The sequence below is a fragment of the Theropithecus gelada genome, chromosome 13 (genome assembly GCF_003255815.1).
Source record: "Theropithecus gelada isolate Dixy chromosome 13, Tgel_1.0, whole genome shotgun sequence".
In the NCBI taxonomy this organism is placed as follows: Eukaryota; Metazoa; Chordata; class Mammalia; order Primates; family Cercopithecidae; genus Theropithecus; species Theropithecus gelada.
Window position 1 is genome coordinate 82,152,679 of NC_037681.1, and position 27,306 is coordinate 82,179,984.

The 27,306-nt window shown below is 40.9% G+C and overlaps 1 protein-coding gene across 2 annotated transcripts in view; it reads right to left on the reverse strand.

The window, feature by feature from the left end:
• Positions 1–4,686: 4,686 nt before the first annotated feature.
• Positions 4,687–27,306, reverse strand: part of XPO1 (exportin 1) — a 58,137-nt gene continuing 35,517 nt past the window's right edge. The window contains exons 8-26 of one of the 2 annotated variants that reach the window (XM_025353485.1): positions 27,037–27,218; positions 25,847–25,895; positions 25,652–25,771; positions 23,533–23,661; positions 22,090–22,248; positions 20,572–20,769; positions 19,598–19,736; positions 19,253–19,434; positions 19,011–19,167; positions 18,773–18,936; positions 17,474–17,608; positions 16,080–16,263; positions 15,662–15,768; positions 13,260–13,454; positions 11,414–11,582; positions 10,461–10,595; positions 9,920–10,079; positions 8,403–8,499; positions 4,687–5,631 (exon numbers count right to left, since the gene is read on the reverse strand). In XM_025353485.1, coding sequence (XP_025209270.1) covers positions 5,485–5,631; positions 8,403–8,499; positions 9,920–10,079; positions 10,461–10,595; positions 11,414–11,582; positions 13,260–13,454; positions 15,662–15,768; positions 16,080–16,263; positions 17,474–17,608; positions 18,773–18,936; positions 19,011–19,167; positions 19,253–19,434; positions 19,598–19,736; positions 20,572–20,769; positions 22,090–22,248; positions 23,533–23,661; positions 25,652–25,771; positions 25,847–25,895; positions 27,037–27,218 — 2,808 coding nt within the window. In that variant the 3' untranslated portion in view covers positions 4,687–5,484. The remainder of the gene's footprint in view (positions 5,632–8,402; positions 8,500–9,919; positions 10,080–10,460; positions 10,596–11,413; positions 11,583–13,259; positions 13,455–15,661; positions 15,769–16,079; positions 16,264–17,473; positions 17,609–18,772; positions 18,937–19,010; positions 19,168–19,252; positions 19,435–19,597; positions 19,737–20,571; positions 20,770–22,089; positions 22,249–23,532; positions 23,662–25,651; positions 25,772–25,846; positions 25,896–27,036; positions 27,219–27,306) is intronic. The other variant, XM_025353486.1, reaches the window with a different exon arrangement.

The window sequence follows — 27,306 nt, forward strand, 5'->3', positions numbered from 1 at the left end:
ACTGTTGATCAACATTTTGAGGACCAGTTACGACAGTTAAATTATTTGCCACAACTCAAATGAACAGGAGGCACTTTATCACAAAATAACATTCACCCTGGAATGTACCGTACAGTCAGCCTATTTTGTCTCCTTCCATCTCTCCATTCCTGTGCCTTTCATCTTTTTATTTATTTATGTATTTATTTATTTTGAGACAGAGTCTCATACTGTCACCCAGGCTGGAGTGCAGTGGTATAATCTCCGCTCACTGCAACCTCCACCTCTTGGGTTCAAACGATTCTCCTGCCTCAGCCTCCCAAGTAGCTGGGATTACAGGTGCCAGCCACCACATCAGGCTAATTTTTTGTATTTTTAGTAGAGACAGGATTTCACTATGTGGCCAGGATGGTCTCAAACTCCTGATCTTGTGATCCGTCCACCTTGGCCTCCAAAAGTGTTGGGATTACAGATGTGAGCCACTGCACCCGGCCTATTTATCTATTTTTTTTTTTTTTTTGAGACCGAGTTTCACTCTGTCATCCAGACTGGAGTGAGTGGCATGATCTCAGCTCACTGCAACCTCCGCCTCTCGGGTTCAGGCGATTCTCCTGCCTCAGCCTCCCAACTAGCTGGGATTACTAGTGCCCACCACCATGCCTGGCTAATTTTTTTTTTTTTTTTTTTTGAGACAGAGTCCTCGCTCTGTCGCCCAGGCTGGAGTGCAGTGGCGCGATCTCGGCTCACTGCAAGCTCCGCCTCCCGGGTTCACGCCATTCTCCTGCCTCAGCCTCCTGAGTAGCTGGGACTACAAGCGCCTGCCACCGCGCCCGGCTAGTTTTTTGTATTTTTAGTAGAGACAGGGTTTCACCGCGGTCTCGATCTCCTGACTTTGTGATCCGCCTGCCTCGGCCTCCCAAAGTGCTGGGATTACAGGCGTTGAGCCACCGCGCCCGGCCTAATTTTTTTGTTTTTGATAGACATGGTTTCACCATGTTGGCCAGGATAGTCTCGAACCCCCGACCTCATATGATCTGCCTACCTCAGCCTCCCAAAGTGCTGGGATTACAGGTGTGAGCCACCACACCTGGCCACCTTTCATCTTAATTTCACTTTTATGCTTCACAGTCTCATTCTATGTCTTTTGCTCTTTCTCTGCATATTTTTCTTAGTCAAAGCCTAAATGTTTCCTTCATGTGAGCATAAGGTTTCTTCAGCTTCCACCTTTTATTTCTCCCTCTGATTCTGATACGTTTGGTACAAATTTCTTCAAGCTACTGCATTCACAAGAATTATTTATGGCCAGGCGCCATGGCTCACACCTGTAACCCCAGCACTTTGGGAGGCCGAGGTGGGCGAATCATAAGGTCAGGAGTTCGAGACCAGCCTGACCAACATAGTGAAAGCCCATCTCTAGGTAAAAATACAAAAAAAAAATTGGCTGGGTGTGGTAGTGGGCGCCTGTAATCTCAGCTACTTGGGAGGCTGAGACAGGAGAATTGCTTGGAGGTGGAGGTTGCAATGAGCCAAGATCGCACCACTGCACTCCGGCCTGGGCAACAGTGAGAGACTCCATCTCAAAAAAGAAGCCGGACACGGTGGCTCACACCTGTAATCCCAGCACTTTGGGAGGCCAAGGTGGGCAGATCACGAGGTCAGGCTATCGAGACTATCCTGGCTAATACGGTGAAACCGTTTCTACTAAAAATTTAAAAAATTATCTGGGCATGGTGGTGGGCACCTGTAGTCCTAGCTACTTGGGAGGCTGAGGCAGGAGAATGGTGTGAACCTGGGAGGCGAAGATTGCAGTGAGCTGAGATCGTGCCACTGCACTCCAGCCTGGGGGACAGGGCAAGATTCCATCTCAAAAAAAAAAAAAAAAAAAATGTGTTTTTGAGACAGAGCCTTGCTCTGTCTCCCAGGCTGGAGTGTAGTGGTGTGACCTCAGCTCACTGCAATCTCCTGTATCCTGGGTTCAAGCAATTCTGCCTCAGCCTCCCAAGTAGCTGGGACTACAGATGTGTGCCATCACATTGAGCTAATATTTACATTTTTAGTAGAGACAGGGGTCTTACTATGTTGCCGAGGCTGGTCTTGAACTCTTGGTCTCAAGTGATCCACCCACCTCAGCCTCCCAAAGTGATGGGATTACAGGTCTCAGCCACCAGGCTTGGCCTAAATTTAAAAAAAAGACAGGGTCTTCCTATGTTGCCCAGACTGGTCTTGAACTCCTGAGCTCCAGCAATCCTCCCACCTCCCCAAGTGCTAGGATTACAGTTGTGAGCCACTGCACCCCACAGAGGTCTCACTGTGTTGCCCAGGCTGCAGTGCAGTGATAATACATAGGCTCAGCATGCTTTGAATGGTATGCTTTGAGGTGATCCTCCTGCCTCAGCCTCCCAAGTAGCTGGGACTACATGTGTGTTCCACCACTTCCCTGACTCAAGGGATCCTCCTGCCTCAGCCTCCTGGGTAGCTGGGAGGACAAGTGTGTGTCACCACACCTGGACAGCTGGGGGGTCTATTTGTGTCTTATGAGATGGATATTTGGTGATTTGTTATGAGCAAATTGATATCCTTGTTTGGGGAAATTCTCTTGAATCTTTTTTTCCATACACTCCATTTTCTTCTATTTGGAACTCATGTTGGCTTATGAAGTGGTCCTCAAATTTTTAAAAGTTTGCATTTTGCATCTTTGTCTCTTTTCCCTCTATTTTTGGCAGATTTCAATTTTTTTTTTTTCTTTTTTTGAGACGGAGTCTCGCTCTGTCGCCCAGGCTGGAGTGCAGTGGCACAATCTCGGCTCACTGCAAGCTCCGCCTCCTGGGTTCATGCCTCATTCTCCTGCCTCAGCCTCCCGAGTAGCTGGGACTACAGGTGCCCGCCACCATGCCCACTACCTTTCTTGTATTTTTAGTGGAGACAGGGTTTCACCGTGTCAGCCAGGATAGTCTCGATCTCCTGACCTCATGATCTGCCCACCTTGGCCTCCCAAAGTGCTGGGATCACAGGCGTGAGCCACTGTGCCTGGCCTCTCCAACTCTTTATTTCTGCTGTTCTCTAATTTCCAAAATTTTGTTCTCTTGATGTATGTTTACTGTGGTATTGTTTTTCTTGCTTGCAAAAACCTCTCAACTTTTTTAAGGGTACTGGTGATAGTTTTTTGTTTTTGCTTGTTCACTTTTGCCTGTGTCGTCTGTTTCCAACTTGCCTTTTTTTCTATTTCCATTTTAAAATCTGTATTGAGACTGCCCTCAGATGTCTGATAATCCTTAGTTGTCCATTTACACACACATTATATAAAATGTATAGGGAAGGCCAGGCACGGTGGCTTACGCCTGTAATCCCAGCACTTTGGGAGGCTGAGGCGGGCGGATCATGAGGTCAGGAGTTTGAGACCAGCTTGGCCAATATGGTGAAATCCTGTCTCTACTGAAGAATAAAAATTAGCCGGGCGTGGTGGCACACACCTGCGTGTGGTGGCACACACCTGTAATCCCAGCTACTTGGGAGGCTGAGGCAGAAGAATCACTTGAACCCAGAAGGCAGAGGTTGCAGTGAGCCGAGATTATGCCACTGCACTCCAGCCTGGGTGACAGAGGGAGATTCCGTCTCAAAAAAAAAAAAAAAAGAAAAAGAAAATGTCCTTGCTCAAGTAACTTCAGAAACAACTACCATGGACCATTGCCTCAATCCTTCCCTCTTACTTTGTGTGTACATTCATTTATTCTTTCTTGCATGCTGTACATTGGGCTCCTACCGGAAGTAGAGACAGGGTTTCACCATGTTGGCCAGGCTGGTCTGGAACTCTTGGTCTCATGTGACCCACCCACCTTGGCCTCCCAAAGGGTTGGGATTACTAGGTGTGAGCTACCAAACCTAGTTCTACTCACCCTTTTTAGAAGGCTTATGGCTACTTAGCTTGCTTACTTACATTTATAAGAATACAACTGATATTTGTACCAGGTTACATCTATGTTCTCATTCTAAGGCTAATGTTTTATTCTTTGTTACACTTAGATGCTAACTAGAGTTTAGACAAGAAGTACCCTCTAATCTCAAATAAAGATAAAATGAGTCGGGCCGGGCGCGGTGGCTCAACCCTGTAATCCCAGCACTTTGGGAGGCCGAGGCGGGTGGATCACGAGGTCAGGAGATCGAGACCATCCTGGCTAACATGGTGAAACCCCGTCTCTACTAAAAATACAAAAAACTAGCCGGGCGTGGTGGCGGGCGCCTGTAGTCCCAGCTACTCGGAGGCTGAGGCAGGAGAATGGCATAAACCCGGGAGGCGGAGCTTGCAGTGAGCCGAGATCGCGCCACTGCACTCCAGCCTGGGTGACACAGCGAGACTCCGTCTCAAAAAAAAAAAAAAAAAAAAAAAAGATAAAATGAGTCAAAATGCCACCGGAGGAATTTGTTTCTTGGGAACAAAAGGTGTCTTAGGAACATGTTCATTTTACACACCTGCTGCGGTTACTAGTAACAATAACCTTAGAAATCTTATTTGTAAATCAAGGGGTCCAACTTCATTTAAAATGTTACTTGATGCTTAAACACAAATACCCACTATCAATAATATAGGAATAAATCTGAGTCAATAAAGGAAAAATAAATGTAAACCAAGTTTATTTTGCTTTTTAAGTAGTGTTCTTAAAGCACTACAGCTTGGTAAACAATGTAAATTAGTATAAGTCATCTCAAAAGCCAGAGTTGTTTTGTTTTGTTTTTTAATGAGTTGTTAAAAAGATGCAGCCTATTCTAACAGGATAAATATTTTTAACCATTTCACTTCGAGTTAATGAAGGCTCACAAATGAGCAACACTCCTCATTGAGGAAAACAAAAAGCTGTTGTCGACAAGCGACAGCACACACACACAAAAACAAAAAGAACTGTGTAAAAATAACTAACTGTGTTCCCATATTTTTGAAGTCGCTTTACAATGGGATGATATGCACATGATCTTGCTGCAATCTTGCCAAAGAGACTTTGTAATACATGTAGTCTAGACAAACAATTCAGTCCAAGAGGTGCTAACTTCAGACAATGCAGCACTATAATCCTTTAAACAACGCAATTTGTTTTACTCATTATCTTTTCTTCTAGACTGAAATAGACTAGAAAGAAAATGCTCCCTAATTAAAAACTGGTATTGTTTACAGGAAAAATTGTATAATTTTGCATTAGAATTACAAGTATATGTTCAAATCGAATTTGCCTCCTCCCCCCAGCCCAGCCACAAAAATGGGCATGAAGTAAAATTTTTAAAAATGCCTTAATTTTCAACTTCATGCAAACTAAATAAAGATGACCAAAACAAAAGCTTAAACAATGGAAGGATATTTCACAGAAAATTTCTTATACAAAAAAACACATAAGAAAAAGGGCCACTAGGTGACATTTTAATTTACAAATTGGCATCATTTTGGTCGACAAATACCCACATGCTGTTTTCCTCTGCCAACAAGAGTTGCGGAGAAAAAAAACAGCATGAATTTGGATTTTAATCACACATTTCTTCTGGAATCTCATGTGGATTAAAGATGCCAGGGACAGACATTTGACGTTTATGTTTCTCTTCATCAGCCTGTCGTAGGGCTATTTCTCTTTCTTCCAAAAACAAATCAGAAGTGTCTTCACCTGCAAATTCCTGTGAAGACAGATAGTTGAAATGTCAACACAATAAACTTCAACTTGCAAAGACAGAAATCACAGATGAGTAATTTTCTTTTTAGAGAAGGAATATAATTATCCATAAACTGGCTGGGTTTTAAATTATAGGATAGTGATACAGTATAGTACATAGCTGAATGAACCAAACCTGTTAGCTGGGGGGAAAAAGGTTACAAAAGAATCATGGGCCCCAGGCATGGTGGCTCAGGCGCCTGTAATCCCAACACTCTGGGAGGCAGAGACAGGAAGATCACTTGAAGTCAGGAGTTCGAGACCACCCTGGCCAACATGGTGAAACCCTGTCATTACTAAAATTAGGCAGGCGTGGTGGCAGGCGCCTGTAATCCCAGCTACTTGGGAGGCTGAGGCAGGAGAATCGCTTGAACCTGTGTGGCGGAGGTTACAGTAAGCCAAGATCACGCCACTGCTCTCCAGCCTGGGTGATAAGAGCGAGACTGTCTCAAAAATAAAGAAAAAAAAAATTCATACTGTGATACCATACAGTAAATATTCTTCAATGTGATTATGTGTTGTATGCTTCTACCAAAGAATCTCATGCGTCCCATCCCCTAAGTATATACACCTACTATGTATTCACACAAATTTTTGTTCTTTTTGTGGTAAGTCTTGTTTTATAGCCCCCCAGCACATTATCTCAACCTCTGCCTCCAAGGCACAAGCGATTCTCCTGCCTCAGCCTCCCCAGTAGCTGGGATTACAGGTGTGCGCCACCACATCTGGCTCATCTTTTGCATTTTTAGTAGAGACAGGGTTTCACCATGTTGCCCAGGTTGATCTCAAACTCCTGAACTCAGGCAATCCCAAAGTGCTGGGATTAGAAGGCATGAGCCACTGCACCCAGACACTTTTTTTCTCTTTTGAGAGGCAGTCTTGTTGCCCAGGCTGGAGTGCAGTGTTACGATCTCAGCTCACTGAAACCTCAGCCTCCTGAGTAGCTGGGATTACAGGTGCCCGCCACCAGACCTGGCTAATTTTTGTGTTTTTAGTAGAGATGAGGTTTCACCATGTTGGCTGGGCTGATCTTCAACTCCTGACCTCAATTGATCCATCTGCCTCGGCCTCCCACAGTGCTGGGATTACAGGTGTGAGCCATCGCGCCCAGCTAAAAATTCTTCATATGCCAAGATATCAAGAAAGATGTTTCTCCTAAGGCTAATGACTGTCATTAAATCAAGTTTAGTTATATTATTATTGTCTTCGTAGCTATCAGGTAACTTTTTTTTTTTTTTTTGAGATGGAGTCTCGCTCTGTCGCCCAAGCTGGAGTTCAGTGGCGTGATCTCGGCTCACTGCAACCTCCACCTCCCGGGTTCACACCATTCTCCTGCCTCAGCCTCCCGAGTACCTGGGACTACAGGTGCCCACCACCACACCTAGCTAATTTTTTGTATTTTTAGTAGAGATTTCACCGTGTTAGCCAGGATGGTCTCGATCTCCTGACCTCATGATCCGTCCGCCTCGGCCTCCCAAAGTGCTGGGATTACAGGCGTGAGCCACCGGGCCTGGTCTTTTTTTTTTTTTGAGATGGAGTTTCACTCTTGTCACCCAGGTTGGAGTACAATGATGCAATCTCGGCTCACTGCAACCTTTGCCTCCTGGGTTCAAGCAATTCTCTTGCCTCAGCCTCTCAAGTAGCTGCGATTACAGCTGTGCACCACCATGCCCAGCTAATTTTTGTATAATTAGTAGAGACAGGGGTTTCACCTTGTCAGCCACACTAGTCTCAAACTCCTGATCTCAGGTGATCCACCCACCTTGGCCTCCCAAAGTGCTGGGATTACACGCATGAGCAACTGCGCCAAGCCTAGGTAATTTTCATTGTTTTTTTTTTTTTTTTTTTTTTTTTTTGAGACGGAGTCTCGCTGTGCTCCCAGGCTGGAGTGCAGTGGCGTGATCTCGGCTCACTGCAAGCTCCGCCTCCCGGGTTCACGCCATTCTCCTGCCTAGCCTCCCAAGTAGCTGAGACTACAGGCGCCCGCCACCTCGCCCGGCTAGTTTTTTGTATTTTTAGTAGAGACGGGGTTTCACCATGTTAGCCAGGATAGTCTCGATCTCCTGACCTCGTGATCCACCCGCCTCGGCCTCCCAAAGTGCTGGGATTACAGGCTTGAGCCACCGCGCCTGGCCAATTTTCATTAGTTTTTAAAAAAATATTTTTACAGTTAAAGAAAATAAAACCTTTGTATTTTGGAGAAAATATTTAAGAGCTTACGAGACTAATTCTTATTCAACAATCATGGATAAACTATTCATCAGCTACTTAGGATTTCACAGTACTTCCACATTTCTTTAAAGCAAGATGTTCAAAGAAAAACCCTTCCCAAAAGTATGAATAAAGCACTGTATAACAGAAGACATTCTATCTAGTAACTTTCATGGTTCTCTCAACTAACAAAATTGGTATAAAATTATAAAAAGAACTACCATTGTTTTTCTTACCCAATATTCCATTATATATTTAAGAATTAATTACATTAGTAACCTAAAATTAATTACATTAGTAACAAGTTTATCCAAATAACATCTCAAACCCATCTATCCTTATTGGACTTTAGTTTTTCACTCTATTACCAGTCTCAGGTTTTTTGATTAGAGAGACTGTATAAAGGTATTCTCTTGAAACCTCATTCATTTGGCATGTCAAATCAAGTGATAAAAATTCTACAATGTAACAATTAAGTGGTCACATTTACCCCTAATATTTCTGCAAGAGCAAATAAATACATACCTTTATTTGAACTAGGAAATCTCTTAAATGTTCCTTGAAAGCAGGAATATCTTGATTTAAGCTGAAAAGCCCTGTCACAAAGAGCTTTACTTGAGCACTGCAAATCAAAACACAATTATTAAATAACTTTTTTTTTTTTTCTGAGACAGTCTTGCTCTGTCACCAGGCTGGAGTACAGTGGCGCGATCTCGGCTCACTGTAATCTCTGCCTCCTGGGTTCAAGCCATTCTCCTGCCTCAGCCTCCCAATAATGGATTTTTGAATCAAGAATTTATTTTTATTTTTATTTTTGAGACAGAGTTTTGCTCGTTTATCAGGTTGGAGTACAATGCCACAATCGTGGCTCACCGTAACCTCTGCCTCCCAGGTTGAAGCTATTCTCCTGCCTCAGCCTCCCGAGTAGCTGGGATTACAGGCATGCACCACCATGCCCAGCTAAATTGTATTTTTCATAGAGACAGGGTTTCTCCATATTGGTCAGGCTAATCCTGAACTCCTGACCTCAGGTGATCTGCCCACCTAGGCCTCCCAAAGTGCCTGGATTACAGGTGTGAGATACCGTGCCTAGCCTTTTTATTTTTATTTTATTTTTGGAGACGGAGTCTTGCTCAGTCGCCCAGGCTGGAGTGCAGTGGCAGGATCTCAGCTCACTGCAAGCTCTGCCTCCCAGGTTCGCGCCATTCTCCTGCCTCAGCTTCCTGAGTAGCTGGGACTACAGGAACCCGCCACTATGCCTGGCTAATTTTTTTGTATTTTTAGTAGAGATGGGGTTTCACTGTGTTAGCCAGGATGGTCTCGATATTCTGACCTCGTGATCCGCCCATTTCGGCCTCCCAAAGTGCTGGGATTACAGGCGCGAGCCACCGCGCCTGGCCTATTTTTACTTTTTTTTTTTGAGACAAAGTCTTGCTCTGTTGCCCACACTGGGGTGCAGTGGTGCGCTCTCGGCTCACTGCAACCTCTGCCTCCTGGGTTCAAGCAATTCTCTCCCTCAGCCTCCCAAGTAGCTGGGATTACAGGCACCCGCCACCATGCCCGACTAATTTTTTTGTATTTTTAGTAGAGACGGGTTTCACCATCTTGGCCAGGCTGGTCTTGAACTCCTGACCTTGTGATTCACCCACCTCAGCCTCCCAAAGTGCTGGGACTACAGGCATGAGCCACTGTGCGTGGCCTTTTTTTTTTTTTTTTTTTTGCTTTTTTAAAGAGGCACGGTCTCGCTGTGTCACCCGGGCTGGTGTGCAGTGGTGTGGTCATAGCTCACTGTAGTCTTAAACTCCAGGATGCAAACAACCCTCTCGCCTCAGCCTCTCAAGTAGCTGGCCCTACAGATGCACACCACCACATCTGACTCATTTTTTTGTAGAGACGGGATCTTGTTTTGTTGTCTAGATTGGTCTCCAACTCTTGGGCCCAAGCAATCCTCCCACCTTAGGCTTCCCAGAGTGCTGGGATTATAGGTGTGAGCCACTGTGCCCGACCAGGAACATTCTACGTTTATTAAAAGGCATATTTACTCTTGTAGGTGAGGGAAGGCCGACTTAAGGAGATTAGCCACATATTCCTGAAGAAAGATTTGGTTGTTAACTGGATTTCCAGGATTTAATGATGTACTTATTTTTCCTTCTTCAACCAAATTAAACATATATGCAAGAATTGATGCATGCATTGTTAAACCTGTTGATAAGAAGAAAATTATTAACTCCAAAATGTAATATAACCATAGATCTTAGTGTTTTTTTTTTTTTTGAGCAGAGTCTCGCTCTGTCACCCAGGCTGGAGTGCAGTGGTGCAATCTTAGTTCACTGCAACCTCTGCCTCCCGGATCCAAGCCATTCTCCTGCCTCAGCCTCCCGAGTAGGTGGGATTGCAATCGCACGCCACCATGCCCGGCTAATTTTTTTTATAGATGGTTTCACCATGGTGGCCAGGCTGTTCTCGAACTCCTGACCTCATGATCTCCCCGCCTCGACCTCCCAAAGTGCTGGCATTACAGGCATGCGCCATCGTGCCCGGCCGGCACTTAACATTTAAATCTTAAACGTATTAAATTCTTACCAGCAGTATGTGAAGTGTCTGTCACAACAGAAAAGATATGCTGGAGAATATCACAAAAATAAGTTTGATAAAAACTCTGAGCTGCAGCTTCTTCTTGTGCAACATTTTGTAAGAGTGTAAAAAGTATCTGTAAGCCTAAAAGACATAGAATACCAATGGAAAGTTACTACAGACTGACAGCACTCATGATAGTATTTAGCTCTTATCAAAGTATTCTGAATCTAATCCTATTCTCCCTTTTTTTGGGGATGATGACTAATAATTACTTGCCTAAGGTTTCTTAAATTGATAATGGAGTACAACTATATCCAATGCTGGCTTACTTATAAATTATAATCTAAGTTATGTGAGAGCTAAACTATGAAGATGTAAAGGCATAAAGATCATATAATGGACTTTGGGGACTTGTGGGGAAGGGTGGGAGGGGGTGAGGGATAAGACTACACATAAGGTAGAGTTCATACTGCTCGGCTGATGGGTGCACCAAAATCTCAGAAATCACCATTAAAGAATTTATTCATGTAATCACCTGTTGCCCCAAAACTATTGAAATAAAAAAAAAAAATTTTGTGAATATTTAAAAAAAAAAGCCTATGGAGAAAAATTATAATCTAAGTTACGACCATTACCACCCTTTCACCATTTCTGAAAGCTTAGCTGATTCTGTATGAACTTCTACAACATCACTACTCAGTAGAAGTTGGTATTACATAAACCAATTATTACTAGGCCCCTCTCCCATAACTCAATTCTGCCTATGGACTCACCTGGAGTGCAGTGGAACAGTTGATTAAACTGCTTATAGGATTGTCTCAGATGTTCATATATGTAATTCATGCATTCAAAACTCCGAACAAGTAATACTTTCCTATGTACAAGTATATAACTATCTATATTTGTATTTTTGGATTGACAGGCAAATGAATAAAAGAACATCTTTTAAATTTATTTACCCGTATCTGCGACATTCCTCATAGTATGTTTGAAGGCCCAAATGATGGAATCCAAAACAAGTTTAAACTGTGTAGGTGGAATAGCAAGGAATGCTGGGAAACAATGAGAATTGACAGCCTGAAGTAGTAAGAAAAAGTTCGTTCTGTGTTCAGGATATTCTTCAAAGTCCTAAAAATAAGTGGTGGAAACAAAATAATGTTTCAGTGTCTTCGCTGTGCTAGCAGGAGGGGAAAAGCAAGGCTTAATCCAGTAAAAATGTTTGGAGTTTTCAATAAACCATAGAAGATATAATGCCTCCTGAAAGGTAAACCCAAACAAAATACAATCCACCTCCCATGGAAAATGAAACTGTTCCCTGTTACGCACATGAGTTATCAAATTGAAAGAGAAAGCTATCCTTATTAATAGAGAACTCATCAAAACCATTATTACCGTAACACTACTACTATCACTTTTGTTTTTAATTTGAAACCACCACTACAGATTACGAAAAAACTTAAGTTACCGTGTGAATGTGTCCACTTAACCATTTCTTTTATCTCTCGCTTTTTTTTTTTTTTTGGAGACAGAGTCTTGCTCTGTCACCCAGGCTGGAGTGCAGTGGTGCAATTTCGGCTCACCGCAACTTCCGCCTCCTGGGTTCAAGCGATTCTCCTGCCTCAGCCTCCCGAGTAGCTAATTTTTGTTTTTTAGTAGAGACGGGGTTTCACCATGTTGATCAGGGCGGTCTTGAACTCCTGATCTCAGGCAATCCACCGGCCTCGGCCTCCCAACTGTTGGGATTACAGGCATGGGCCACCGCGCCTGGCCATTTTTGTATTTTTTTTTTTTTTTTTGAGACAGAGTCTCGCTCTGTCGCCCAGGCTGGAGTGCAGTGGCGCGATCTTGGCTCACTGCAAGCTCCGCCTCCCGGGTTCCCGCCATTCTCCTGCCTCAGCCTCCCGGGTAGCTGGGACTACAGGCGCTCGCCACTTCGCCCGGCTAGTTTTTTGTATTTTTTTTAGTAGAGACGCGGTTTCACTGTGTTAGCCAGGATGGTCTCGATCTCCTGACCTCGTGATCCGCCCGTCTCGGCCTCCCAAAGTGCTGGGATTACAGGCTTGAGCCACCGCGCCTGGCCTTGTATTTTTAATGCCATGTTGGCCAGACTGGTCTTGAACTTCTGACCTCACATCATCTGCCTGCCTTGGCCTTCTGAAGTGCTGGGATGACAGGTGTGAGCCACCATGCCCAGCCTATTTTCTCTTGTTGATTAATACATTTTTCGGTTTCTTATAAGCATATACTACACTTTTATAATTGAATCATGCAGACTTTCTCATGTATTCAAACAAACTACGTTCATAAAAGGATACCCCGACCTGCTATGAGGTTTCAATAAATGCTACATACCATGTGAATGTTAAAATCTATTTTCCACATTTACTTTTTACCAATCAAGATTCTGTGTAGTAAATTCTTCTTTTTTAAGAAATGGTCTCACTCTGTTGCCCATGTTAGAGTGCAGTAGCATGATCTCAGCGCAATTCCCAGGCTCAAGTAATCCTCCCACTTCAGTCTCACTGTCGCTCAGCCACTTCAGTAGCTGGGACTACAGGCACATGCCACCATGACTGGTTAATTTTTTAACTTTTTGTAGAGATGAAGTCTCACTATATTGCCCAGGTTGGTTTCAAACTCCTGGGAAGTTCTTGAAAACCAAAAAAGTATTTCCCTAATATACAAGTATAAATATTTAAGCTCCATGGCATTAAAATTATGTTATATCCATAGATATACTTTAGCTTTCAAGAATTAAGGCTATCTGCTAGAATTTTCCCCGTACATAACTGAAATATTACACACCTTATTTATCATATTCAATGTGCATTCAAAAACAGCATCAAATATTTGAGGTATTTCAGCTGTTATATGTCCCCCTAACTTGTTGACAATTATGGCCATAGTACTAAGCACTTCTGGTTCTCTAGCAGCTGGGACATTTCTCTGATAATCAATGAGAACTGCATCCAACAGAGGGGGAACAAAATTTTCAGCTACCTGTTGAGGAGGGAAAAAAAAAGTTATGTTTTAATCTAGGTACGTGGTGACTATTTTAAACAACAAGGTTATTCGTGTCTGTAAGATGTAGCATGATTATCTACTGAAAATAGGAAAATCTTGTGTTTGTATTAGGTTTTCCTACGTTAAAACAGTTTTTAGCAAAAGAAAGCAGGAAATCACAATGGGTTGGGAAGTCTCATGGAAACAGTGTCATTCAAAACTTTTTTTTTTTTTTTTGAGACAGTCTCACTGTCACTCAGACCAGAGTGCAGTGGCAAATCTCTGCTCACTGCAACCTCCACCTCCCAGGTTTAAGCAATTCTTGTGCCTCCGTCTCCTGAGTAGCTGGGACTACAGGTATAGCATCATGCCCAGCTACAAAACTCTTATAATAAGGAAAGTGAGGCTCAAAATTCAATTGGTGGCTCCAAGTTAGTGTGGCACAATCAGGATTCAATGTATACTGTATATGTAAGACGGCAGCAAGCGAGCCCTCAATAATGTCTTTTTTTTTTTTTTTTTTTTTAAGAGGGAGTCTCGCTCTGTCGCCCAGGCTGGAGTGCAGTGGTGCCATCTCAGCTCACTGCAAGCTCCACCTCCCAGGTTCATGCCATTTTCCTGCCTCAGCCTATCGAGTAGCTGGGACTACAGGCACCTGCCACCATGCCCAGCTAATTTTTTTGTATTTTTAGGGGAGACAGGGTGTTTCACGAGGTTAGCCAGAGTGGTCTCCATCTCCTGACCTCATGATCTGCCCAACTCAGAATAATGTTTTAATCTAATGAATGCTAACTGTATTTTCACAAGCAGAAATAACATCAATCAATTACTCTCAGAAAATAAGAAAGACTATGGATTTCTATTATTTTTTTGAAACTGAATATTGCCGTGTTGCCTAAACTGGACTTGAAGAGCTGGGGCGATTCTCTTGCCTCAGCCTCCCTAGTGGCTGGGATTACAGGTGCATGCTACGATGCCCAGTAGGATTTTCATGGTTCTAAGTAAACTCAGTTATACTTAATGAGGAACTTCTTGTTCTTTTTTTTTTTTTTTTTTTTTTTGAGATGAAGTTTCACACTTGTTGCCCAGACTGGAGTGCAATGGTGCGATCTAGGCTCACTGCCTGGGTTCAAGCGATTCTCCTGCCTCAGCCTCCTGACCTCAAGGGATCCACCGACCTCGGCCTCCCAAAATGCTGGGATTACAGGCATGAGTCACCGTGACAAGCCAAGACAAGAAAAATAAATGTAATGTTTCATGTGAACAAATATCCCAAACTTTATCATTAATGTTACTTATAAAATATGATACCCCTTTGTATTATTCCCACTGTGCTCCTGACATGTGCCCAAGCTTCTTGTAAACTACAAGCATCACAATTCCTTCAATACATCTTACATTCTGCTTTCACATTTTAAATACAGTTCTGATCACATAATACACATGTTCAGAACCTTTCGATATTTCGGTTAGCCAACTTAAGTATTCCATGAGAATTATATTCAGAACAAGTTTACTGAAAATTATTTCCTTAACAAGAAACAATACTGAAATTCCAAAATTATTAAAATAACTAGCACACTTGTTAAAGAAAAACAAAAAAAACCACTATTCCAACTAGTAGTAGTATCAGAATAGAATTTTTTGGAATCTCCCAAGGCTCAAGTGAATACAAAGAATGAAACCATACAGTTAACACCTAAAAGTAATTCACAATTTTACAAGTTGAGGCATATGCAGCTGGTTTTTATTACTGAAAATGATTTCCTTTTCTGCAAATCATTTAAGAAAAAGAGTGTAAAAAAGACTTTCAAGCCTTTAATCTGGGAAGCACTTTGCCAAAGAGGTAAAGTAATGACAACTTTGTAGCTCTAGTAATTGTTCCAAAAATCAAGAGGAATGCAAAAACTGCACCCGTACTCCATTAACTAAATCCTCCTGACCTATCTATGGAAACATAAAATGACCCAATTTTCTTAGCTATCTTGTTACATATCACCACCCTTCGCTATTGATTAACAGCAGTTTCTTTTGAAGATGGAATACAGTATATTAACATTAAGGACTACAATAAATAAAATGCCATAAAATAACTACAAAGTTGATATGCTTTAAATTAGCAAAATGCACATAATAGAGTATAGCACACTCCATAAAACACAGCATCAACACTAAAAACCAAAAGCAAAGCATCTCTCACTTACCATTTGTGGATCATTCGATCGGCTCACCCAACCAGATATTAACTTTAAAGTTTCCCTTTTTACAGTTCGCATACTTCTAATCAATGGTTGCTTTGTAACCATTTCACCTACAAAATAGAATCAAATGGAATCTAATTTTACCACTAAAATTATACAGCGGTACTCAGGTGTACATAAGATGCAATTCCATTTTACCATTAAAAAGTTTAAAGCCAAAACTACACAAGATTTATTGGGAAAATAAGCTTTAAGACTAATTTTAAAAGGGAAAGGTACACATAACTATTTTAAATATGTCTAGGGTCATCTGGGAAATGGGAGGTCTGATTTAAATCTGTGAAAAATATCAAATGTTTGACTTGAGGCAGTAGAAGAGAAGTGTTTATACTGCATCGTATAAGAAATCAGAATCACCTACCATTAGCTTGGATAGCTGCAGAAATATTTTCACTGAGGCACTTGTATACATTAAGCATATCTAAATAAATTCTTCCAAGCTGAATTACAAAGGGGTGTCCAACAGCTTTGCAGGCTCTCACATTTGTCTTCAAAATGCTACCAAGCTGCTTGACTGTTTCAGGATCTTTCAGTATATCCACATTCTTGGAGGAAAAAAAGCAAATTCCATTTATCATGTAAGAATTATCCACATAATGGCCAGGTGAGGTGGCTCACACCTATAATCCCAGCACTTTGGGAGGCTGAGTCAGGCACATCACCCTGAGGTCGGGAGTTCAAGACCAGCCTGACCAACATGGAGAAACCCTCTCTCTACTAAAAATACAAAATCAGCCAGGCATGGTGGCGCTTGTTTGTAATCCCAGCTACTTGGAAGGCTGAGGCAGGAGAATTGCTTGAGCCTGGGAGGCAGAGGCTGCAGTGAGCCGAGATCATGCCATTGCACTACAGCCTGGGCACCAAGAGTGAAACTCCGTCTCAAAAAAAAAAAAAAATTATCCACATAATTACTGAAACAAAAGCCATTACACTTCCCTTACCCTAAATCATATTTATAATCCCAAATGGTAAAAACGAACACAAAGGCCTTTTTGTCCATATCTACCTAAGAATGAAGTAAAATATTTTTTGAGACGGAGTCTCGTTTATTCGCCCAGGCTGGAGTGCAGTGGCGTGATCTTGGCTCACTGCAAGCTCTGCCTCCTGGGTTCATGCCATTCTGTCTCAGCCTCCTGAGCACAGCTGGGACTTACAGGTGCCCGGTGCCACGCCCAGCTAATTTTTGTACTTTTAGTAGAGACGGAGTTTCACTGTGTTAGCCAGGATGGTCTGGAGCTCCTGACCTTGTGATCTGCCTGACTCGGCCTCCCAAAGTGCTGGGATTACAGGCGTGAGCCACCGCGCCCGGCCCAGATTTTCTGTTTTTTTTTGAGATGGAGTCTTGCTCTGTCGACTAGGCTAGAGTACAGTGGCTCGATCTCGGCTCACTGCAACCTCTGCCTCTTGGGTTCAAGTGATTCTCCTGCCTCAGCCTCCTGAGTAGCTGGGATTACAGGCATGTGCCACCAAGCCCGGCTAATTTCTGTATTTTTAGTAGAGATCGGGTTTCGCCATGCTGGCTAGGCTGATCTCGAACTTCTGGCCTCAGGTGATCTGCCCGCCTCAGCCTCCCAAAGCGCTAGGATTACAGGCGTGAGCCACCACGCCTGGCCCAGATAATAAAATGTACAAAGCCACACATAAAAGCACTTACGGATCACACATACATGTTTAAAGGCTTGAATTCAATATATTTGTAAGGAACACAGTCTTCTTAAATCCCATGAAAACTTTAAGAAAAAGTAGAATACTTACTTTGGTTGCCTGCTGGATTATACTATCCCACACTTGATTAGGGAGTAACATGTACTTTTCTATCAAGTGTTCTTGTACTGTTTGATCTGTTTGTGCACCAATCATGTACCCCACAGCTTCATAAAACGTATGAACCTATTTTAAAAAGCAGACATTTTAACTTTTATGTTCTTATACATCCTAATAAGGAAAACCACACACAAGCAATTCACACACAAGCAACTCAAATATCTTGAAACTGATTTTGGCCCAGGTGCGGTGGATCACTCCTGTAATCCCAGTACTTTGAGAAGCTGAGGCAGGCCAATCACTTGAGTTCAGGAGTTGCAGACCAGCCTGACCAACGTGATGAAACACCATCTCTTCTACAAATACAAAGAAATTAGCCAGGCATGGTGGCAAGTGCCTATAATTCCAGTTACTTGGGAGGCTTGAATTGCTTGAACCTGGGAGGCAGAGGTTGCAGTGAGCCGAGATTATACCACAGCACTCCAACCTGGGTGACAGAGGTAGACTCCATCTCAAAACAAAACAAACAAACAAAAAACAAAACCCAAACCAGGCATGGTGGTGGCTCATGCCTGTAATCCCAATACTTTGGGAGGCCGAGGCGGGCGGATCACAAGGTCAGGAGTTTGAGACCAGCCTGACCAACATGGAGAAACCCCGTCTCTACTAAAAAGGCAAAAGTCAACTGGGCGTGGTGGCACGCACCTGTTAATCCCAGCCACTGAGGAGGAGAATCACTTAACCCCAGGAGGCTGCAGTGAGCAGAGATTGTGCCACTGCACTCCAGCCTGGACTCTATGATAGAGGGAGACTCCGTCACACACACCCCAAAAACAAAAACAAGAATCTGTCTCACTATGAAAATTTAATGAGGCCGGGCATCGTGGCTCACACATATAAAATAATTTTGGGAGGCTGAGGCTAGCGTATCACTTGAAGCTAGGAGTTCAAGACAAGCCTGGGCAACTTGGCAAAACCCCATCTCTACCAAGGGGGGAGAAAAAGGCTAGCTGGGTGTGAAGGCGGTGCACGCCTGTAGTCCCAGCTACCCACGAGGCTGAGGTGGGAGGATCACCTGAGCCTGGGAGTTCAAGGCTGCAGTGAGTCGTAATCGTGCCATTGCACTTGAGCCTGGGCAACAGAGTAATACCCTGTTCTCAAGGAAAAAAGAAAGTTTAATCAGAAACACTTCTATTGGATCCAACAGTTGCCTTCCTATTTCCACTGATACATACAGATTGATACAGGTGTTACTTTCTAAAAATAACATATGCGCAGTGCTTAACATACCTGTTGAGGCTGAAGATCACAAATAATAGTGTTAATGTTGTTCAAAATTTCATCAATAAATGGCATCACTTCTCCAACCTGAACCTGAACGAAATGCCTGCGGCATTTTTGGGCTATTTTAATGAAAGTATCACAAGCCATGTCCTGGACTCCATCATGGGTCTCTAACAAGACAAAAACATTCATTTATTTTGTTCAATAAAAATAAAAACAAAATATAGTAAAGAAAGAGATTTACCATGCATGAATTCGAACAGCTTGTTAACTACAGTCTTCAAAAATTTCCAGTGAGCTCTCAAAAATCGTGGATATTGACCTACTATGTACATGATATTTGATGCAATAATAGCTTTATTATCTTTGCCTCTTTTCTGTTCACATAATCCTAATAGATCCTGTAAATAAGACAGATTTATATCATTTATTGTAACAACATAATACTTATTTAGCAATTCTAATTCATACCTATCCCTTGCATACCTTTATAACAGTAACAAGAAATCGTTTTTCATCCTCTTCATGCATTGCTCCACTAATGGAGCCTATTGCCCAACACAATGTATTCAAATTTTTCCACGACCACTCTGTACCATTCACTTGATTGTGAAGCTTCTCTGTCATTATTCTTTCTGTATCTACATAATCCAGATGAGTAAGATAAACTACAAAAAAAAAATTGTTTCAAATGCAAATAATGAGCAAAGAGTTTTACCAATGAATAACATGTTTAGAAAATATTTAGAAACTACAGTGCATTTCCTAAAATATATTTCTACCCCAGAATAAATTTATAAAGGTAAAGATTAACAGTATTTATTAACTTACCTAATGTTTCCCTCATATTCTTATACAAATTTATGGAATCTGTATCCTTCATGAATTCTCTCACAACTTCTCCTTGATCATTCTCTACAACCAATACTTCCTCTGGTTTAGCCATTCGACTAACCATTAATAAACGGACCTATATTCAACAATAAATCAATCAAGAAAAAAATCATTAGATCACTGAAATCATTAGTGTAGAAGCTTAGTTAAAAACAAAACCAAAAAAACCCACAGGCCAGCCATGTGTAGGGATTCATGCCTATAATTCTAACTATTTCGGAGGCAGTTCTTTCTAGACCTGTTGTGGCCAGGAATTTGAGAGGAGCCTGAGCAACACAGCGACACCCAATCTCTAAAACAATAAAAATACGGGGCTTAAAGCACAACAGAAAAAACTATGTAAATATAAATAAAGTAAAACTAAAAAATTTAAAATTAGCTGGGGATGGTGGTGTGTGCCTGCAACCAGTTACTTGGGATGCTGATGCAAGAGAATTGCTTCAGCCTAGGATTTCAAGATTGTAGTGAGCTATGACCATGCCACTGCATTCCAACCTGAGCCACAGAGCAAGACCCTGTCTCCAAAAGAAGAAAATTTTTCACTGTAATTCTACAAAAATGGCTTTACAATTATTTAAATGTGTTTTAATGTGACTTTTTTTTAAGCCAACTTTTGTTACAGGAGTTTCCTGTGTCTTACTTCTAGACTCTGGTTCAGTAGATTGGCAGGTGGCCAATGAATTTTGCCTAACAAAATCACAAGCGACGTTGATACTGAGAGAAGGATCACACTCTTGAGAATCAAGGTTCTAGACTCAATTCCTTTCATGTTCTAGTTTTCCACACTCATGGAGAAGTTGTTGGGCTCTCTTTTCGTAGCTAATTTATTTAGATAGATTAGAAGTATTTGCATTCAGACCTCAAAACCACAGCAAGCAACAGGAAGAACACTCAACCAACCACTCTGTTACCTTGAATAACATGGGCAAATATAGCTGTCTCCTGGGAGGAACATCAAAATGTTGACTTCCAGATAGCAACGGAGAGGCAGATGTAGAGAATGGACTCTCTCTATAGAGTTCAGCAGCCAAATGATTCCAGTATTCAAGACAAATTTTAAAGATTTCAGTTTCTTCTACTTCAGATACCAACAACATATAATGAAGGGCCTACAGAGAAGACCAAAACTATTAAAATAATTCTTAAACATCACCAACTTCAAATTGCTTTTCACTTGTTACACCTTAAGGGAAAATAAAAATTCATGTTTTATTCATCACAACTCAGATTTCAATACTTATCAAACAGACAGTAAACTCTGGAGTAACTCTGCTTCTTCTGACATGCCCTAAAGCACATCAAAAATCTCTCACATAGTTGTTGATCAATATGTATTTTTATCATGTCTCCTAACGGAATGACATTTATTTAAAAGGCCTTGAGTGCCAATAGGCAAGTGGTATCAACAACACAAATGTACCATTACAGAGGAGAGAACAAACAAAATACGGAATATTCTTACAATGAAAATATTACTCAGCCATGATAAAAAGTGAGGTATTGATACAGGTTACAACATGGAAGAACATTGAAAACACAATGCCAAATAAAAGAAACCAGACACAAAAAGGTCACATGTATGATTCCCTTTATATGGTATAATCAGAATAGATACATCTACAGAGACAGAAACCAAAATAATGGTTGCCAGAAGTTGGGGAGAGAACAAAGGAGAAAGTGACTGTTTTATAGGTAAAGGGTCATTTTTGAGTGATGAAAATGTTTTGGATCTAGGTTTTAATGGTGGTATAACATTGTATATATACTAATACACCACTGAAGAGTGTGTGTGTATATTTATGTTATGTATATATATATGTATTTTCTTCCTTCAGACAGAATCTTGCTCTGTCACCCACGCTGGAGTGCAGTACTATGATCTTGGCTCACTGCAACCTCAGTCTCCTGGGCTCAAGCAATTCTCGTGCCTCAGCCTCCTGAGTAGCTGGGATTACAGGCACGTGACACCACGCGCAGCTAATTTTTTTGTATTTTTAATAGAGATGGAGTTTCACCATGTAGGCCAGGCTGGTCTCGAACTCCTGCCTCAAGTGATCCACCTGCCTCTGCCTCCCAAAGTGCTGGGATTACACGCTGAATTGTGTATCTTTAAATGAACAAATGTATGTTATTTGAATTAAAAGTGAAATTTTAAAATAAAGTCTTTGGAATTTTAACCTTAGAAATGATATAATAATTAGTAATTTAATTTTGATTATAAATGTTTAGTCCTAGGCTTTATGGAGAACATAAAATCAGAAAACTGGGCTTATGACTGTAATTCAGAATTAAGAATATGTATCATGCACAGGTCAAGTATTAAGTAATAAGAAATCTCAAAAGGTACATACATTTTAGAAAAAAGGCACTTTTAAGAGTTATTAGTAGGTAGAGCAGAATTTTAGGAGCAAAGGCTCCACACAGCTTACCTCCATAAGAGTTTCCCTGAGATTTAATCTTTTTTCTATAAGTTGATCATGTTCCTTAAGAAAGGTGCAGAGAAACAAACTGAGATTTTGAATGAAGTTCTGTTCATCATCTTTTCCATTTGAGTACGCAAGTCGAATATTGGTATTTAAAGGAAGCATCTGCAAATTTAAAAAGGGATGATCAGTTTGCATTTCATAAAACAAAAGACATTTATATTTTATTATTATTATTTTTGAGACAAGGTCTCACTCTGTTCACGCTAGAGTGCAGTAGTATGATCACAGCATATTGCAGCCTCCACCTCCTAGGCTCAATCAGTCTCAGCACCTCCCAAATAGCTGGAACCACAGGCATGTGCCATCACACCCAGCTAATTTTTTAAAAAGTTTTTGTAGAGACCGTATCTTGTTATGTTGTCCAGGCTGGTCTTGAACTCCTGGCTCAAGCAATCCTCCCAACTTAGCCTCCCAAAGTGCTGGGATTAAAAGTGTAAGCTACTGCACCCAGCCAACACTATTATTTTTAAGCCCTAAGATCCCAACACCCTTTTGCTAATATTAAAGCACATATAGAACTCCTAGGTCCGGTATACCTATTCTTATATCTCTAAGACCTAGATTTTGACTCTTCTCAAATAAATTACATTGCAACTAGTAAGGCTATCACAGCCTTTACATTTTTTCTAGTATTGGACTTAATCCCTTTCTCACTGACACTGAAAATGTAAAAATAATGAATTAATTCATTCAGATCACAAACACACACAGTAATCTATCTTTCCTTGTTTTCTAAGAGACAGGGACTTGTCCTGTCATCCAGGCTGGAGTGCAGTAGTGTGACCATAGCTCATTTTAACTTTGAACTCATGGGCTCAAGCGATTCTATTGCCTCAGCCTCCAGAGTAGCTGGAACTACAGGTATGCAACACCACAGCTAGCTATTTTTTAAATCTTTTGTAGAGATGGTCTGGTTATGTTATCCAGGCTGGTCTCGAACTCCTGGCATCAACTGGTCCTCCCACTCTGGCCTCCCAAAGTTCTGGGATTACAGTGTTCATCACCACACCTGGCCATGAACACAGTATTATAAATAACTTTCTAGATCATTTAATAGATAACCAATCAAACTAGGGCTGAAAAGAATTCCTTCAGACACAATGTTAGGAACAACTCCCAGGTTTCCCATTGTCTGGTCAGATATCTCCCAAAAGACCAAGCTCCAAAACTGTGCAAAAATAAATTACCACAACACACCCCAAACCTGAGTTTTAAGAAATTTTTGGAAACATCATTAACAATTTGTAGCTTACTACAAATTTTATGTAATAAATATAAGATTATGGCTGATCTATGATACGTTGTTCTAAAATAACTCATTTGGAATTCAGTATTTTCTAAGGCACTAAAATTATCCAGTCAATTTTCAAGATAGTATTGTATTACCTGCTTTAGTTGCATCATTGTCAGAGTAAATAGCGTTACAAATTGTTCTTCATATTGGCTTACACTCACACCAGCAATCTCAGTGAGGCACTTCAGAGAGACATTTCGAAACATTGGAACATTCAGGAACTATTTAAAAGGGGGGAGGGAACCATAAAATTAATTGGCCTGACACATACTTTACTTAAAATTCACAATTAAAAGGAAAAAGCTTTAACAATTAAATATAGGCGTAGATGTCAAAAACAGCCAAGTGAATGAACATATTTTATCTTGCAGATATACTGAGAGGAAATTTTATTGCCTACCCAATATACAGTAAATGCTTTAGGAGCAAATTACTTTTTTTTTTGAGACAGAGTCTCGCTCTGTCGCCCAGGCTGGAATGCAGGGGCTTGATCTCAGCTCACTGCAATCTCCACCTCCCGGGTTCAAGTGATTCTCCTGCTTCAGCCTCCCGAGTAGCCAGGACTACAGGCGCATGCCACCATACCCGGCTAATTTTTGTATTTTTAATAGAGATAGGGTTTCGCCATGTTGGGCCAGGCTGGTCTTGATCTCCTGACCTCGTGATCTACTCACCTCGGCCTCCCAAAGTGCTGGGATTACAGGCATGAGCCACCCACGCCTGGCCTAAACTGTTTTCTTTTGATGTGTCCTTAGACATCTAAAATAACAAAGCTCCGTAACAACTTTCCTAGAATCTGTGACATGACTTTTAGGAATGTTATACTTTCTGTGTAATTACACAGGACCTAAAACTTGTGATTGCTTAGGATTTTGGGAAATGGTCAATATATCTAAGAGTAATAAGAATATGGGAAAATTGGCTTACATATTCTATTGTTGAGAAGATAAACAGCTATCGTCTGGGGTTGGGAATTCAGGGGGCATTAAAACCTTAATAATCTGTTAATTAAACATTAAAATATTTAAAGAAAGTAAATGTTTCAACAATTGCATAATATCTTATGTCTGAGAATGTTCTCTATAGGACTGTTGACAATAGAAAGGTTTTTACATAACTTAAGCAATAAACTCATCATTCAAATACCATAAATCCATTATTATGTTACCAAACTCTACGAAGTTGAAGAGGTTAAGTTATAATGTTCCAATTAGATACTTAATTTATTCATTACATCAGTCAAGAAAACAACTGAAAATATAATACAACCGTTAACAGTGATTATCTCTGGATAAACCACTGTAGAACTTTATTTATTATATATGTGTATATATACACTTTTTTTTTTTTTTGAGACGGAGTCTCGCTCTGTCACCTCACTGCCAGCTCTGCCTCCCGGGTTCACGTTCTCCTGCCTCGTCCTCCCGAGTAGCTGGGAATATAGGCGTCCGCCACTATGCCCGTCTAATGTTTTGTATTTTTTTTTTTTTTTTTTTAGTAGAGACAGGATTTCACCGTGTTAGCCAGGATGGTCTCGATCTCCTGACCTCGTGATCCACCCGTCTCAACCTCCCAAAATGCTGCAATTACAGGTGTGAGTCACCACGCCCGACTATTTATTTATTTTGAGACAGGGTCTTGCTCTGTTGCCCAGGCTTGAGTGCAGAGGCATGATCTTGGCTCACTGCACCTTCTGCCTCCTGGGTTTGAGATTCTCCTGCCACAGCCTCCCAAGTAGGTTGGGCCAATGTTTGGGACTACAGGCATGCACCACACCACGCCTGGCTAAGTTTTGTATTTTCAGTAGAGACGGGGGTTCACCATGTTGCCCAGGCTAAACCATTGTAGAACTTAAAGAAGACATAACATGGTATAATTTTAAATTATCAGTTAAAAGATGAACTTTTCATTTTTCAGAAATAGCACTTGACTTACCTCACTGTAACTTATATACTCAACTAAAAGATGGCAATATAATCAAATATTGTTCAAAATGAATTCATAAAATTACATGGTATAAGTGGCAGAATCAGACTTGAGACTCACTTTAAATAATTTAGTAGGTGTAAACATGGGAAATTTCTTCTGAGCAGTTTCCTCATGTTAGAAACAAGGTTGAAAATGGTTTAGAATGCAGAGATGAGAGCTTTACATGTGAAAAGAACATATGCAGCTATACAGTGACAAATAACTGAAATGTATTCACTGTACCTTATAAATTAATGTGCTGATTAACTTGGTCTCAAAAATATATCCCAGGGGAATCCAGTTCAGAAATCTGAGCAACGTTTCCAAGGTTGCATGTACAAGTGGAGCATTTTGAGAATTTTCCTAAAATAAAACACACTTGTAAATAATTGCTTTCCTATTATTGTTATTTTTAAACATGAAATTTAAAGCACTTACCATTACAAACTGACACAGTTGAAATATCTGTGAGAATTCATTGCACATGCTAAAAAAAAACAAAACCCACAAAAATATCAGGTTTAGAGGACACAGAAATAAATATCAGTTATTTATAATAATAAAAATGATTTAGGTCCAGTACAGTGGCTCAGGTCTGTAATCGCAGAACTTTGGGATGCCATGACGGAAGGATTGCTTGAGCTCAAGAGTTTGAGACCAGCCTGGGCAACCCAAGGGGAAAAAAAAGATCCAAACTTCAGCAATCTGGTAATTAAAGATGTGACTATGTTCGATTTATATGCTCTCCCTCAGCAAAATTGTATCGTTTATTTAAACACATTTAAAATACCAATAACTTCATTAAAAGTTACCCAAGTATTAAATCTACATTCACTCTAGTGATTTAATGTAGATTAAATGGTGACTGTAGATTTAATGGTGATAGATACAATCAAGCTAGTATCTTTAATTAAGATACTGAAAACTCTCCAAAATAAGACAAATGGCATTACATACAGCGGAAATCCTAAATGAGCTTATACACCAAACTGGGAGAAAAATTTTCCCGTGTTCCTAATGACTACAACAAATGTTTAAAACTTAATGGAAGTGTACCTATAGTTTATACTGGTTGCTTACTATTAGAGGCAAGTCTAGTTTTTTGTTTTATTTTGTTTTAAAAAGAACACTATTGATAATAATTGGGGAAATGACAAGAAGCAGAGATAATAACTGATTTGAGGCCAGGCGCTGTGGCACCCACCTGCAGTTGCAGCTATTTGGGAGACTGAGGCAAGAAAATCACCTCAACCCAGGAGGCGGGGTTTGCGGTGAGCCAAGATTGCACCGCTGCACTACACCCCAGGCAACAGAGCAAGATTTGTCTCAAAACAAAATAAAATAACTAATATGTATGTTTGGGCACAAATCATTTGCTTAGAACCTATTAACTAGTTACCATACAAAACAATTCCTAAAGTGTATCTTGAACAATTCACTTTTCAACCTCCAGAGGCAAATTATTAGGCCCTGTCTAGGACTATTTTTTAATTTGTAGTTGAAAACCACTACAAGCAATTTAACGTATTACTGATCCCAGTTCCTTAAAATATCTACAATTTACGTCCAAATTGCTTGAAATTGTTTGAGAAATTACTTTAAACTTCTAAAACATAATTATTACTTGCCTGTCTTTTAAATGCTTAGATTTGACTTGGGTTATCTGTCCACTAGAGAAATCAAATACTTCTTCGCTCAAGAGTTTAAGAATCACCATATTATTTTGACAGAGACTTTCGCTGGTCCTACTTGCTCCAACAATATCACTGATAAAAGTTGGCCAATGTTTGGGCCATTCTTGTTTCAGTATCTAAAATAAGACACGAAATGTTAACAGCACTTCATTTCTCAAAGGCAAATAAAACAACCTTCAAAGAAACTATGTAATGGATAAAAGC